The sequence below is a fragment of the Xiphophorus couchianus genome, chromosome 17 (genome assembly GCF_001444195.1).
Source record: "Xiphophorus couchianus chromosome 17, X_couchianus-1.0, whole genome shotgun sequence".
Classification (NCBI taxonomy): domain Eukaryota; kingdom Metazoa; phylum Chordata; class Actinopteri; order Cyprinodontiformes; family Poeciliidae; genus Xiphophorus; species Xiphophorus couchianus.
The window spans coordinates 5,789,695-5,803,655 of record NC_040244.1 but is presented as its reverse complement, the minus strand read 5'-3'; the positions used below and the strand labels follow the sequence as shown (position 1 = coordinate 5,803,655).

General features: G+C 36.7%; 2 protein-coding genes across 2 annotated transcripts; one reads left to right on the top strand and one right to left on the bottom strand.

Annotated features, from left to right (window-relative positions):
- The first annotated feature begins 2,426 nt into the window (after window positions 1-2,426).
- On the top strand, window positions 2,427-8,710 carry LOC114161242 (uncharacterized). The gene is made up of 3 exons (XM_028044435.1): window positions 2,427-2,638; window positions 4,065-4,669; window positions 6,645-8,710. The coding sequence occupies exons 1-3, from the start codon at window positions 2,613-2,615 to the stop codon at window positions 7,004-7,006; spliced, it is 993 nt and encodes a 330-aa protein (XP_027900236.1). The 5' UTR covers window positions 2,427-2,612; the 3' UTR covers window positions 7,007-8,710.
- Window positions 8,711-9,458: 748 nt separating this feature from the next.
- Window positions 9,459-10,981, bottom strand: lepb (leptin b). The gene is made up of 3 exons (XM_028044436.1): window positions 10,538-10,981; window positions 10,183-10,351; window positions 9,459-10,045 (listed from the first exon to the last, which is right to left on the bottom strand). Exons 1-3 carry the CDS (start codon window positions 10,885-10,887, stop codon window positions 9,731-9,733), a joined length of 834 nt encoding a protein of 277 aa, XP_027900237.1. The 5' UTR covers window positions 10,888-10,981; the 3' UTR covers window positions 9,459-9,730.
- Window positions 10,982-13,961: the final 2,980 nt, after the last annotated feature.

The window sequence follows — 13,961 nt, the reverse complement described above, 5'->3', positions numbered from 1 at the left end:
AGATGCGGTTCGCTGTGTTGATTTCATTGTGCAGATGAATCGTCTGAAGAAAATGTGATGCTGGGTGAAAGTATGATTGAGTGAGAAGAGCAAAAAGGAAAAGACTGAGAAAAAGCAGGAAGCTGCAGTGGAATTTCCACACCCTTATGTGGGTGGACCCTGCTTGCACTAAAGAACGGAGTAGGCACATTTCCCCCTCTGTTCCCTCATTTTCTTCTATGCGTTCCCCTCCCTCCCTACTTTCTCTCTTTGCTTGGATAAAAGAGGCCATGTTGAAACAATACAAAAAGGAAAGGCTATGGGGTGATGTGGCAGCAAATGGAGAGGTGGTCCTCACAGCCTTTATTTAGAAGGGGAGATTTGAGGGGGTTTGCAGGACTATGTATAGAAAATTGGCAGGGATAGGGGTGAAGGGCTGTTTAAAATAATGATGTAAGATGGGAATCAGGGGCGTAAAGCAGAGGGAGGGGCTGCTGGTGTTAAACGTACTACAGAAACATGGCCTGGGAAGGGCAAGAGTAATGTTTTTGTGGAACCTAAATATTTTTCTGGCTGGCTGAGCCTAAAAGTAGTCATGTTGCGTCATAGAAAAACCCAACTTTTCCTTTTCCTCAAATAAAATCTAATTAGCAATAGTGTTTTGACATGCTCACTCTTCATGTAATCAAATACATTTGAATGTATCACAAGGATATAATGAAGATTTCATCCGACAATTTCATGTGGAAGAATAATTTCCGCTTAAACCTAATAACTGGTTGAACTGCCATTTGTAGCAACAAAATCCATCAATAACAGGCTTTTTAGATCCCTGTGAATTAATCTTATCCAACTTTTCTTTGCGAGTTGTTTTAATTCTACACTGCGACGAGTTAAAGGTCTTTTATTTGACAGCATTGCAATCAGATTTACATCCAGAACTTTTATATAATTTTTTGCTCAGCCAGCGGTGGATGTTCTGATGTATTTGAAATATTGTCACGCTACATAACCCAAGATAACTTAAGCTTAATGTTACAAACTGAAGGAGGGACTTACTCCTTTGAGGTTTTCTGGTGGAAACTACAATTCAGGATTTCATTGGAGTACATTTTTCTGAAATCCTGTGATTGTTTATGTACAATGTTAAGAAATTGTCTTTGTAACTCTTTCCAGAGCTGAATGGTGTCAATGTTGCTTTTTTTTTTTTTGTTGATATTTTATTTTTGTTATTAAACACACTGTAATTAAAGAAAAAATTAATTCCAGATTGTTCTCCATGACCTTGGATCAGTTTCAGGGCCAATCAAACCCGCAGCCCGTCTGATTTTCAACAAACAAGCCCAACAGTAACATTGGTTAGACTGATAAAAATGCTTAGTATGAGCTGGAGAAATTATTCTACACTAGTTTAAAATTGTAAATGGCAAAAAGCTTGGAGTTACTTTCTGAGCAGTCCAGATAGGGCATGCATCGTTTTATGTCCTACCAACCTTTCAAAAAGCAATATTTGTGATTGTCTGCACCAGTTTCATAAAACATCCATGTTTTGTGACCATTAAATATGATCTTTGACCTATTTTAGAAATGCATCATATAATGTGGTGTGCTTTAATCTGTAAAATGACAAGGTAGTCTGACCTCTATTGACCAATATGTACATGAAAATGTGACACTTAAAACTATATAGTGCACAACAACTTGTATAAAAAAAGAAATTCCATATACCACACATAACATTATGATCACTAACAGATTGAGATAATTGGTGGGATATGTTGGGAATCAAGTGATCATTTTGTCCTCAGAGTTTATGAGTAACAAGCAGGAAACTAGGCAAGCATAAGGGTTTGAGTGAATTTTATGTGAACAAAGTGTTATGTTCCAGAAGGGTAATGCGTTTTATCTGAAAATAGTTTTCAAGTTTGCATCTTTATTTTTGTTTAATTTTTTTTTTTTAAAGAAAAATGCACTTATGCTTTTCAGTTTCTAACTTCATTTTTTTTTTTTTTAAAAAAAAATCTGCAACGTTTTATGTTTTAAAATACAAATTACATATATTCTCTGGTTGTCCTGTTGTGTTTTACAAAGATAAACAAGGTAACATGGCACCATCTTGTGGCGCTTACAAAGTACTGCAGTACTGTTTAGTAGGTCAGGATAAACTCTCAGTATGACCTTGTAATGTTTCCTTATTTAGCTTGCTGAGGTCATCAGTGTGAGTTTGTGGCGTTTACACTTTGCGGCCTTGAGTTATCAGTTATAAAGTCTGAAACTGTTTCTGCTGAAAGCTACATTTTCATGAATGTTCATCATATTTAAAATCAGTGAATGCATCAGTTTAGATTCGTGCCTTTGCGTTATGTTCACCTTGCAATGTAGATTCTATTTTGTTCTGGTGGCGGGAGCGAGCATCGCAAGAAAATCGCGCGTGCACGGTATATTGCAAGCTTGCTTCACTCAGCTGCTGCAAGTGTGAGAGCGCGTGGAACCGTCACGGGCGCGCGAGCGTCATATAAATCCACGGCTATCCGTTGCCACGGCGAGTTGGCAGTACGTCGTATCTGAGCAAGGCGTGCAAAGTAATTTTCCAGACCGCCAAGCGGACAAGGACGCGTTTTCCATCTCTCAGCATGGGGAACCTTGCACTCCCCACCAGGTAAAACATGAACCGAGTCGTTGCTATGATATGATTCAGGAAAATGAGGACAGGTTGCTAATGTATCATTTTGAGACGCGGTGGGAATGTATTAACATGTTCGCATCTAGCCTTACATTTAGCTTCATTTGTAAAGGAGGAGGGCTTTCACACGCTGCGCTTCCTTTCCCTTTGTTGGCGTTTGGTTGTCAAGTCTTTATAGGAATTCAAGGATCTGCAATAGGCCGATATGTGAAACGCACTCTTGGTCTATTTTTAGAAGATTACTGTAATTAAAATCTCAAGAATGGGGAGAAATCAAAAGCTGACATGGAGCTCTATACGTTTAGGCTACAGAAGGAAACAGACAAACAAACAAAAAAAAGGATTAGTTTCTATGGCTACACCAAACCTAGAAGCTCTGAATGCTGAAATGTTGAGATAGTTTGGAAAAAAAGAAAATTCCGTTAAGATTTAAACGTGGTAATTAAATAACGTTTTTTTGGCTAAATGTAAATGAGAAGAAATTGCAAATATTTTCTAGACATACAAATAAAAAAAAAAGGTTGAATTTGGGAGGTTATGCTGATTTGCTAATTGTGGGGAGCCAAAATCAACACTGTTTGGGCAAGGAGCCTTTTATTGCATCACTTAATTATTTAACAGCAGTCTGATTTCTTTTTTAGTCTTGCTTAACAACTGTAATACACATTAGGTAATCACATCTTATGAGTTGTTCACATTGTTCTGCTTAAATAACCCGTTATGCCATTAGTATACTTGTGATTTGACTTTGCAAGTATTGGGTCATGTTATTTATAGTAGTAGTAGTGATAGAAATTAGTAGTAATAATAACAATTATACTAATAGCTGTAATAGTAAAAACAAAAATGAACAAAACATGTTAGTGAGATTATGTCGATTGCTATTTTGTTACAAGTTATTGTATTTTGGATCCAAAATCTTTTACAGAGTGAAAAAGTTTTCCACATCTTTCATGGTAAAACACCTCTGTGGAATGTTATTTTAATGCTTGTTTTATTAATCTGTTTTATAATAAAGCCTAAATAGATATGATGTTCCAAAATGTTTTTTTTTTATTATCTTTTAACATATCTTTAAGAGAAGTCTAATTTCAGTGTTGTTTTTTTCCTGTGTCAAAGGAAAAAAAATATTACAGCATTTGGCACCAAAGTAGTGTTGTAAGGTAACAGAATTTGAGATATTGTTTACATCAGTCAAAACCTCCGTTACTAAATAGTTTGATATTTTAGCAATTCGTGGCTCACTTCAAGTCTAAACTACTATTCTTTCATTTTTGAGTTTATCTTGAACATGCATAGCTCAAAGAAAAAACCAAACAGATTAAGATGTTGCAAGTCTATTCTCCCTTCCTGGACTGCAAGAATGATTTATTATGAAATCTGACTGACCTTCTTTTTTCAGTCTTTTCAGGACTGATGCAACCACGTCTGAACCAGACAACTCAGGGAAGTTTGTAGCCAGGAGAATCTGCAATGGTATCATTTATTACTACACTCCAATGACAGCAGCTGAGCACCAGACAGTAACCCTTGCCAAAGACTCTCAGGCCACATCAACTCTGTTCCCCGTCTCCTCTCCAGTGTCTTTAGAAACGCCTTCCCACACAGCTGATTCCTCCCCGATACAGTCAGATGCTGCTTCCAATTCTCGTCCTCTTCTCCTATTCTTCTCCTGGCTCTGTGCCCAACCTGGGGCCGTAGCAAAGTACAGGGAGCTCTACCTTGACCGTGATATGGATGTTCTCCTGATCCAGAGCAGCATAATGCACTTCCTGTGGCCTCGATGGGGCCTCAACTACGGGTTGGAGATTTTGAATATTTTAGAGGAGCCTCCTTTCACAGGAAGGCTCATACTGGTGCATGCTTCTTCCATTGGTGGCTATACTTTCACGCAGCTGCTCACCCACATTGCTCAGCAACCAACACAACACGCTCCTCTGGCACATAGAGTTATAGGGCATATTTATGACAGTCTAGTGGTCGGCTCTCTGGATCACATGGCAACAGGTGAGTGAGAGTGATGCACCACCATTGTACTGGAGCTCAGATTACTTTTGTGTTGTGTGTCAGAACTTTCTATAATTAATTAACTGTTGACCTACTGCCCCACTTTGTCTGAAGTACAGGATCTCCAAGATTTTTATTTTTTCCTATTTTAGGACAATAGTCATTTTAGTAAATTAATCTTTATTTTTTGAGTGCTAATTTAGTCCAAAGTAAATATTCCAATACTTCAACATATGAGATTTAGCTCTCTAATTGTTACTTTATTTACTTAGGTAATGATTTTAAGACTAATAATTAAAATAAAACTGCGTGAAATTTCTGTTTTAACTCTAATTGACTGTAAGTGATGCCTTCTGTGACTGTATGCAAATTAGAAGCGGTGCCTTGCAAAAGTATATATACTTCTTGAACTTTTCACTACGTTCATAACTACAAACAACCACAAACTCAGATGTAATTTATCACAATTGTCTGTGATAGACTAACAGAAAGTAGTCTATAATTGAAAAGTGTATTCCGTTATTGACTTTTATTAGCCTCTAGATCAGTGGTTCTTAACCTTTTTTGAGGTACCGAACCCATCAGTTTCAAATGCGCATTCACCGAACCTTTCTTTAGTGATAAATTTTTTTTTTTTTTTTTTGTCCAAATTCAAGACATTTGAACTCACAGCAAGTTACAGTGTTACTTCATTCTGGCCCCCAAAATATTTTGGCCCCATAAAAGAATTTCAGCCCCCAAAATATTATTTTTTACTATTTTACTAATTTAAAAATAAATTTGGATTTTTTCAAAGAGTGACAAATTTAATTTAAACTTAATTTTTTTTATTTTAAATTTAATTTGTTTTTTGTCATTTTGAATCCACAAAATACTTTTTGGGGGCCAGAATAAAGTGTTGCACAAACTACATACTTGCAAATCAGTGTGACTTCTGCTGTTGTCTTTGGGAAACCAGTTCAGAGAGGCGTGGCTTCACCTGGGCAAGTGCATCTTAAGAGCAAAGTCTGTTCATTTTCTTCTTTTTTTTGCTCGACATATTTAGTATGGATTAAAATATTAAGAAAGAAACCACGCGACGTACAACTACGACAGCTGCTGATACTGCGCGCACTAAATTCCCCGCAGCCCTGATTGGCCGAGCAATGTAACATGATCCTCTGCAGCAAGCGATGGCCAAGCGGGGCATCATCACGACTTTACACAAGTGTGTGTTTACCTCCGCGGCAGAGGCTCCGCCGAACCCCTGAGACCGACTCATCGAACCCCTGTGGTTCGATTGAACCCAGGTTAAGAACCACTGCTCTAGATCAACACTGACCTGGTTCCCCATCTCTACACCATGATGCTGCCATCACCAAATTTTACAGTGGGGTTGGTCTGTTTAGTGTGATGTGCAGAGTTAGTTTTCCACTAAGTTTTCTTATGATGTTTTATAGACCTGCCCTGCTTTAAACGTCTCTGCCATTTCATTCCTGACCTGCCTGCTGTGTCTCTTGGTCTTCATGTTGTTTGTTTACATCAAACAGCATGAAGACAGCAAATAGTCTTGTTTGTGAAAACCACATCTATTTGGTCTTTACGCAACAGTTGGAAGTTATACTAAGAGTAAATTTCACCCAGGATACAATTTAGAAGTATCAGATTAAAAGAGCCTGAGAATGTGTCCATACAACACTTTAATTTTCATTTAAAAATGTTTTCAAACAAGGGATACAATTTATTTCCATTTAAGCACTATGCGTTACTCTGATGAATAAATAAAATACATTGCAGCTTGTGACTGTAGCTTGACATTATTTTTAAAAAGTTCAACACGATCAGAACTTTTGCAGGGCACTGATTATTTATCCTGTCATGTGCTGTTTTTGTGTATAAACAGCACAACTAGAAGTGGTGTACTGTCCAGTTAGTGCATGCCTTTGCAGGAACAATGCAACATTACATTTATATTATTCATTTAATTGTTTTTCAGGGCTTGGGAAGACCTTGGTGCCACGTTTAGAGGGATTCATCAAAACCACCGCCATGCTCTACTTCAGGCTCTTCAAGTCGTACACTGCAGACTTGTACGAGAACAGCATCCAGGTTTTCTACAACAACCCGGTTACTTCTCCAGCCCTCTTCTTCTTTAGCGAAAACGATGCAATGTGCAGCACTGCTGTCCTGGAAAAGCTGATGGACTCCTGGAGGCGGAGGGGACTTTCTGTGGACGGCAGGAAGTGGAAGAAGTCAACACATGCCGCCCACCTGCGATGCCACCCAGAAGAGTACGTTTCCACCTTGCAGCAGTTTTTGAACTCCCTGTCAGTTCCTTCTCATAAGTCTAACATTTAAACTGTGTGGCAAGTTGTAAGTTTCAAATATTTTCACTTATTTCCACAACATGCACTGCTAGTTCAAAGAGAATGCACTTTTAACTATTTTCATATTATACCTCTGATTTTCTTTAAAAATGTAACTGTAAAATATTTTCTTCACCTTTAAGCCATCTTTACTTTTGTCATTGTAATTGAGGTTACATTTGAAGTATTTATGAATGTACTGTAACACTTGTTTGTCTTGCACAGTAACTATTTTATTTGTTGATAAAAATCCATACTGCACAAATTAAAAAAGAGTTTGGAAACTATATGTGAGCTTCACATGTGCAAATATTTATTTTTTTCATTATTTCAGACAGAAAATAGCCATGCATCTTCACTTTCCTTTATGACCGTTTAGGTTACTGTGGTGAACAGATTTCATTATTTTAAACCTGTCGGTATCACCAGGAAGTAATCTGAATTAATCCAAGAGGTAGAGGAGGGTTGGCTGGAGGCCATTGGTGCAACCAATGACGGGACACTAAAGGGGTTTTGTTCCAGTTTACTGAAGTGAGTCCATTTGGGCGGAGCTTATATCAACCAGTGATAAAATAGGTCAGAAATGCAGTGACCAGATGTTCAGAATATCTGTCCATTAGGATGAATGTAGAGATTATGGTCTTTTGTTCAATGTCAAATGCTTCACTGAGCACAGATTCATAAAATGCACTTCTTTTTTGAGTGAAGAGAAAAGCACACAAAGCACTTTTACACTGAAAAAAAGTGTCGCAGTTAATTGCATCTGAAGATTATACATTTTACTTTTTAGTTGCTTTGGTTTTTTAGGCTCATTTTGAAGCATTTAAAACATGTTTGCAAGTTTATAAGACCCTCGGATTCTGCAGACGACGTCACAATGTCCTAACGCCCCACTCAGCAGTGGCGTGCTTCTTGTTTGAGCATTCTAGTTGTTGCTAATAAATGATCTTTTTAAAAAATTTTAACTCATTCAAATATTTTTTTCCTCTCTCATTATTAACATCGTAGCCCAAATCTCTAGCGACGTCTGGAAGCATGTTTATGATTTAACCAGCACTCAGCATGATATCATTTATCTTTACCTGTTGTTCTACTACTGACCGGTTTATGTTTCTGTACTACATTAATAAGTAAAGGTCAGTTTTGAGGAACAAGCCAGATGCTACAGTCGCCTCTGCTGGACATGAAGCCACATGTTGGATTTAGCATCAGATAGTGGATGCACTTAGTGATGTGACTGACCTACTTTTGGTAAGAGAGACTCAGTGAACAGCTATATCTCAACTTCAAAGAGGTTATTTATTCCTATGGAAAACCTTTTGATGTTTAGCCTCTTTACTGGCAGGAGGTCACCAGTGTCTGAAAAATAGTTTTTAATTGCTCCAGACAACAAATATAAACTTTTATTCTCTCATTTAAAAAATATAAACAAAAATATGTCATAGTTCAGGAAAATGTTAGGATATCCTGCCCCCTAGTGTTAGTTTAAGAAAGTCTCCCCACTGTTGACATTTAGCTGTAAGACGCTTATTAGAGTTTATTGCATATACAGCATTTTTTACATATTATTTCAGCTAGGTTTAAGTCCCTGCTTTGACTGGAAACAGGATTTGAAATGTCCTTTTTACACAGCTTGTCCTTGGACAAGCCTGTCCAAGCCCTGTGACTGTCCTGTCACAGGGCCCAGTTCGGCTAATAAAAATAAAAATGCTTTTTTTTCCAGACGTTCTCACATTTTACAGTTTGAAATTCTTTTTCTGCTAGGCTGTATTTGGTTTATGTAAATTGTAAGTAATTTATTTTTCAATTCATCAGCGCAAAGAACATTATTCCAGAAGTTGATTTTTATTGTTCACATTCTCTCTGGCAAACTTCATTCTGGTCTTCGTGCCATCGAGAGGTTAAGATGCATGGAGCCCTTGAATATGACAGCAGTGTAAATGCCAATGTCTCTGTGATCAACATGGTTACTCATGGAATGCATGGTAATTTACCGTGACTTTACTTTCATCAGTCACAGGTTATTTATTCAGCTTTCGATGTTTTAAGTGTCTATGATAATTGTTAGAAATCTCTGTACTGTAATGAAATCAAATAGACAATAAAGTCATGCTGCAAAAGCCTCATAAAAGGAAGACCATGTTGACGACTGCTGTTTAATAATGCATTTGATTACTTGTCTATCACCTAACATTGATAAAACACTGGGTTGTGTGGTGGAAATGAAATGTCTCACCTTAGTGAGGCACTGTAAAGTAGCCATGCTATTTAAAACAAATCTAAAATCACCACAAAAATAACTACATTAAAAAGCATGAACTTTTCACTTTAAATAAAGTGCCACTTTTCACACATGTGTTTTTCACTTTTGCTCACAACAGCTTTTGCCATCACTTTCAGTAATTATCCCATTTGTAATAACAAAACAATAATTCACAATCAAATCATACTCATAGATAAATACTTTATTCAGTGTAATAATTTAAGCTATTATATGTTTTAAACAACAAATGTGCTTTCATGTAAACATTTTCTTCAAATAAAATATATTTTTAGTTTAACTATTAAATAGTCAACAGTTTGTAAAAAACAAAACATCTATTCATAGAAAATATAAAAACTATATCAAATTAAAAAAAAAACATTGTTTAGACATCACGTCACAATGATATTGACATCATTGCAGCATATTGCATTTGAAATCCATGTGCACTTGTCAGCAAACCTTAAGTTTCTCCTTATTTGAAGGAAGGTTCTCCAGGTAGTGCTGCACCTTTGCCAGTGTCACATAGTGCTGGCTGTCAGGGAACAAAAGCTCCCTGTGCTCCGCACTCGGTTTGTCCTGGATGGGGCAGTCCAACATTAAGGCAAGAGAGCGCACCCTTGAGTCCAGGCTGGAAACGTCAGCTTGAATCTGACTCAGGAGATTTGTGAAGGGGCTTTGCAGCTCGTCATCTAAATGTCCAAGGTAGAGGCTGATATCAGTTAATCCATTCATGGGTGGAGTGGAGACCTCTAACTGTAGGGGCGTCTGCCACAGAGGAGAATAGAAAAATATATGAGCAAATGTTAGTTACGATGCTTTTGGTTGCTACTTCTAATGGGGTAAAGTAACCTTGCTCATAGAAACCCATTTAAAACTTCTATTGCTTGAAGAACTATTCATACCTTATTCTTTAGTTTGTCTATGTGGACCAGAGTTATCTGAGCAATGTTAACTATGTTGTGTATGTTGTTTCTGATGGAGTCGGTCTTTGTTGGAAGACTTGAGCACTCAGGAGCTGCCATTAGAGAGATGAACAACAGGGCCAGAGGGATGCACATCTTGAAAAATGAACTGGAAAAAATCATGCAAAGACGTTACAAACAATAGATTAATTAATCTCCAAAGAAATGTTTTTACCTTCTTACATTTTAGCATTTAATTTTCATTGTTCTGTTTTTTGAGTGCAATTTAAATCTAAGTTAAATAGAAAGCGTTTAAAATTAAAAACAGTCCCTTTGGTCACATCATATTTCTTACCTTTGTTTTTCAACTTCTGGTTCCCCTCCAGTGGCAATGAATGAAAGAGATAGCACATCCCTTTTACAGATCTTATTTAAATAGTCAGCTTCCATCACAAATCCTGTCTGGTCTTGGATGAGTCTTTTCCCCTCCTGTCTCTTCCCCCTTTGGCTCAAACCTGAGTGTGACCCTGCTAGGTTATCATGAATTCCACACTCAAAACTTGGAGCTCGACGTTTTTTTTGGCATTGAAGCACTGACTCAGTTTTTTGGAGCCCACACACATCCTGTGTTTGGTTTCTTATGTCACAGTAACTTACTGGAAAATGTGCAGATAGGGTAGGGTAGGATATGATCATGTGACGCATCAGTTGTGGTAAAGGTGATAACGGGCAAGGTGAAATTGTACACAACCCTGTTAAAATGTACGGAAGAGGATTAGGGCCACCAAAAAAAAAAAAAAAAAAAAAAAAAGAATTCTGAGATTAAAGTCAGAAATCTGACTTTAAACTCAGAATTCTGACTTTCTGACTTTAATCTCAGATTTCTGACTTTAATCTCAGATTTCTGACTTTAATCTCAGATTTCTGACTTTAATCTCAGATTTCTGACTTTAATCTCAGATTTCTGACTTTAAACTCAGAATTCTGACTTTAAAGTCAGAATTATTTTTTTAAAATCTTTCCAGTGGCCCTAATCCTCTTCTGTAAAAATGCCTGTTTTTTGTGATGTAAAAAATTAGACCCCAACATATAATTTTACCACTTGTAATTTGACATACAGGTGAAGCAAGATATTTAAAAACATCTGAAATGAGACACAACATGAAAAGGGGCAGCTGCGTAATTGCGAACACCTGTTAACTAACTAGTTAAAACACCTTGTTTCATTTTAGTATTCACAGGCTCACATAACTCATCAATTATAGAAAAAACTTATGAGTGAAAAGTAAAATCCACCTGTTTGATTAGGGTTTTCCAAAGATTTGCTCATCAAAGCCGTTGTTTGCAGGGTGGTTGCAGAAGAGCAAAAGCATCTCGTTGTGCTACTGTATCAGTTAGAAGACTGGAACAAAAACTCTAAAGCAATATTACATACGGCATATTGTGAAATGCATTTGCTCACTTCTCCAAATCATTGAATCCAGGTATTTCAATCACTTTCATGATGACAGATGTATAAAATTCAACACCACAGCATGCAAACTATTTCTACAATGCATTGGACTCCACCTGTGCAATTAATCCTTTAGTGAAATGTCTTTGCTGCTGCATGTTCTACTGTTGACTGTTGAGGACGTTGAAATGCAGAGTGGCTAGAGGTTGGATACTTTCTGAAGAGTTAGTAGCTACAGATCTCCAAATTTCACATGGCTTTAACATTAGCTCAAGAACATAGAGTTAGAGAGTTGGAGCCTTACTTCATCAAGCCCAGTCAAACCATTGAACTTACTGGTTTACTTGAGGGAACAGATATGAAGAACTCACGATTTGGAATGCTAAGAAGCTCCTATCAAAGAGGACTGAGATAAAAGATTGTTCAACCAGTTAGTTTGTTTTGTGTATATATTGAACTGGGTAAATGTTACATTATGTATAAAAAAAATTGAAATGAATTGTCAAAGTCTGTATTTTTTTATTTTTGGAAAGACGTGACTACACTGCAGCATTGCATTAGAAAGTAGAGTATTTCAGATTGTGTTATATGGAATAAGTAAATAGTATTGTGGGAACAGTTGGCTCAGTGAGTGGAGTAGTGGTAACCTTGCAGTTGGAAGGTGCTGATTATTCATTTCAAAACCCTGCAGACATTATTGGTTGCAATAATTGTCATATTTTAAAGAGAACTGCTTCAATTATAAAAGCACACCACAAAAGCAAAAGTGAAACTAGATTGAAAATGTGCTGTCAGTTGTTCTTGTTTTTCCTAAGAAATATATCTGCTTGGCAACATTTGGATGCATTCCCAACAACATGAGCCTCTTTTTCCAACTAAACGAGATATTTGTTGTTAAGCTGATATTGGTAAGACTTTAAACAGCAACCTGAAATCTAAGACAGGTAAGCTTTTTGCAAGACCTGTTACAACAAGGTTAGAACATTGTGGTCATTGATCTTTTCCACATTTTCAAAGTCAGAATAATTATTTTATCATATTCTAAATTCATTTTTAATTTAGAAAAACATTTGCTCTTTGAATCCTCCATGTGAAAAGAGAAATGTCAATAAGTTCACAACTGTTTTCATGAGGGGAAAAAAAAACAAAAAAACATCAGACCTCCCAGAAAACACCTCTTACACAATAACTTATTTTTATCTGATGTAACAGGCACAAGGAAATACTCAATATGGAAAAATGGAAACTGGGAGGGGATATTTATTGGAAGGCAGGATTTAATCAATTCCAGTAAGACGACATGGCAGAGGGCCATTTCACACTGACCCCTCTTTCCCCTTTCTCAGAAAATCACTGTGGTTGGATAAGAGTAACTGGATATGAATCCACAAAAGGATATAATCCCCACTCATATCTGGCTTGGAAAATTTGCATCTTCCAAATCTTTAATGTCACAGTCATTCTTATTTCAGTTATATAAAGTCTGTCAGTACTACAGTAAATGCTAAATAATGAGGCCAAGCCATGATTTTCCCATCACTGTTGAGGTAGTAGTGTTTTGGGGGTTAAGTGGAGTGCCAATCCTCTTCTTCTTCTTCCATTTTGCATTTATGCTTTTCTCTCCATCTTTTGAATGTCTTTAATACTGCTTCTGGATCATTCCACTTGTTACACATAACTAAATTTATGAAAGCGGTACTTTGTTGTCATCTGCTTTGCCTTTCAACACTCGTCAATACTTGTTTTCCTTTATCACTGGAGTGTCAGGTATCTGATTTCTTGTCTGGAGCAGTGGGTTGACTCAGTGGGATGGACAACAATGAGTTTGCATTCACATTGGGTAAGATTGCACAACTTTGCCATCAGGAGATAATGTAGTTTACCAAATACAGTATATATATATATATATATATATATATATATATATATACTGTATATATATTTTCATGATACAAGACTAACATTCTGAACTCATGTGCCACAGTATTTAACATTCTGGTAATGACAAAGGGCTTTCTGTTATTGAATATTTTGTCCAAACCTTTTATCGTAGCTGAATTACTGTTCAGAATCTGCATTGTTTATTAATTTACCAGTGCAAATACTAAGACAAAGGCCCCAACTATCAATATTCCAATTAAGACAGTGCCACCAAGAAAACAGTTACATGGATAAGCAAACACAGATTAATATTTGTAATAATCATTTTTAACAGATTGGTTAAGTGAGAATAAATCCAGTGTTAGAAGCAGAAATGATTACAAATAGTTTATTTAGCTACAAACCTCATTGAAATACATTCCTTCATGTAATATGTCTTGGTCAA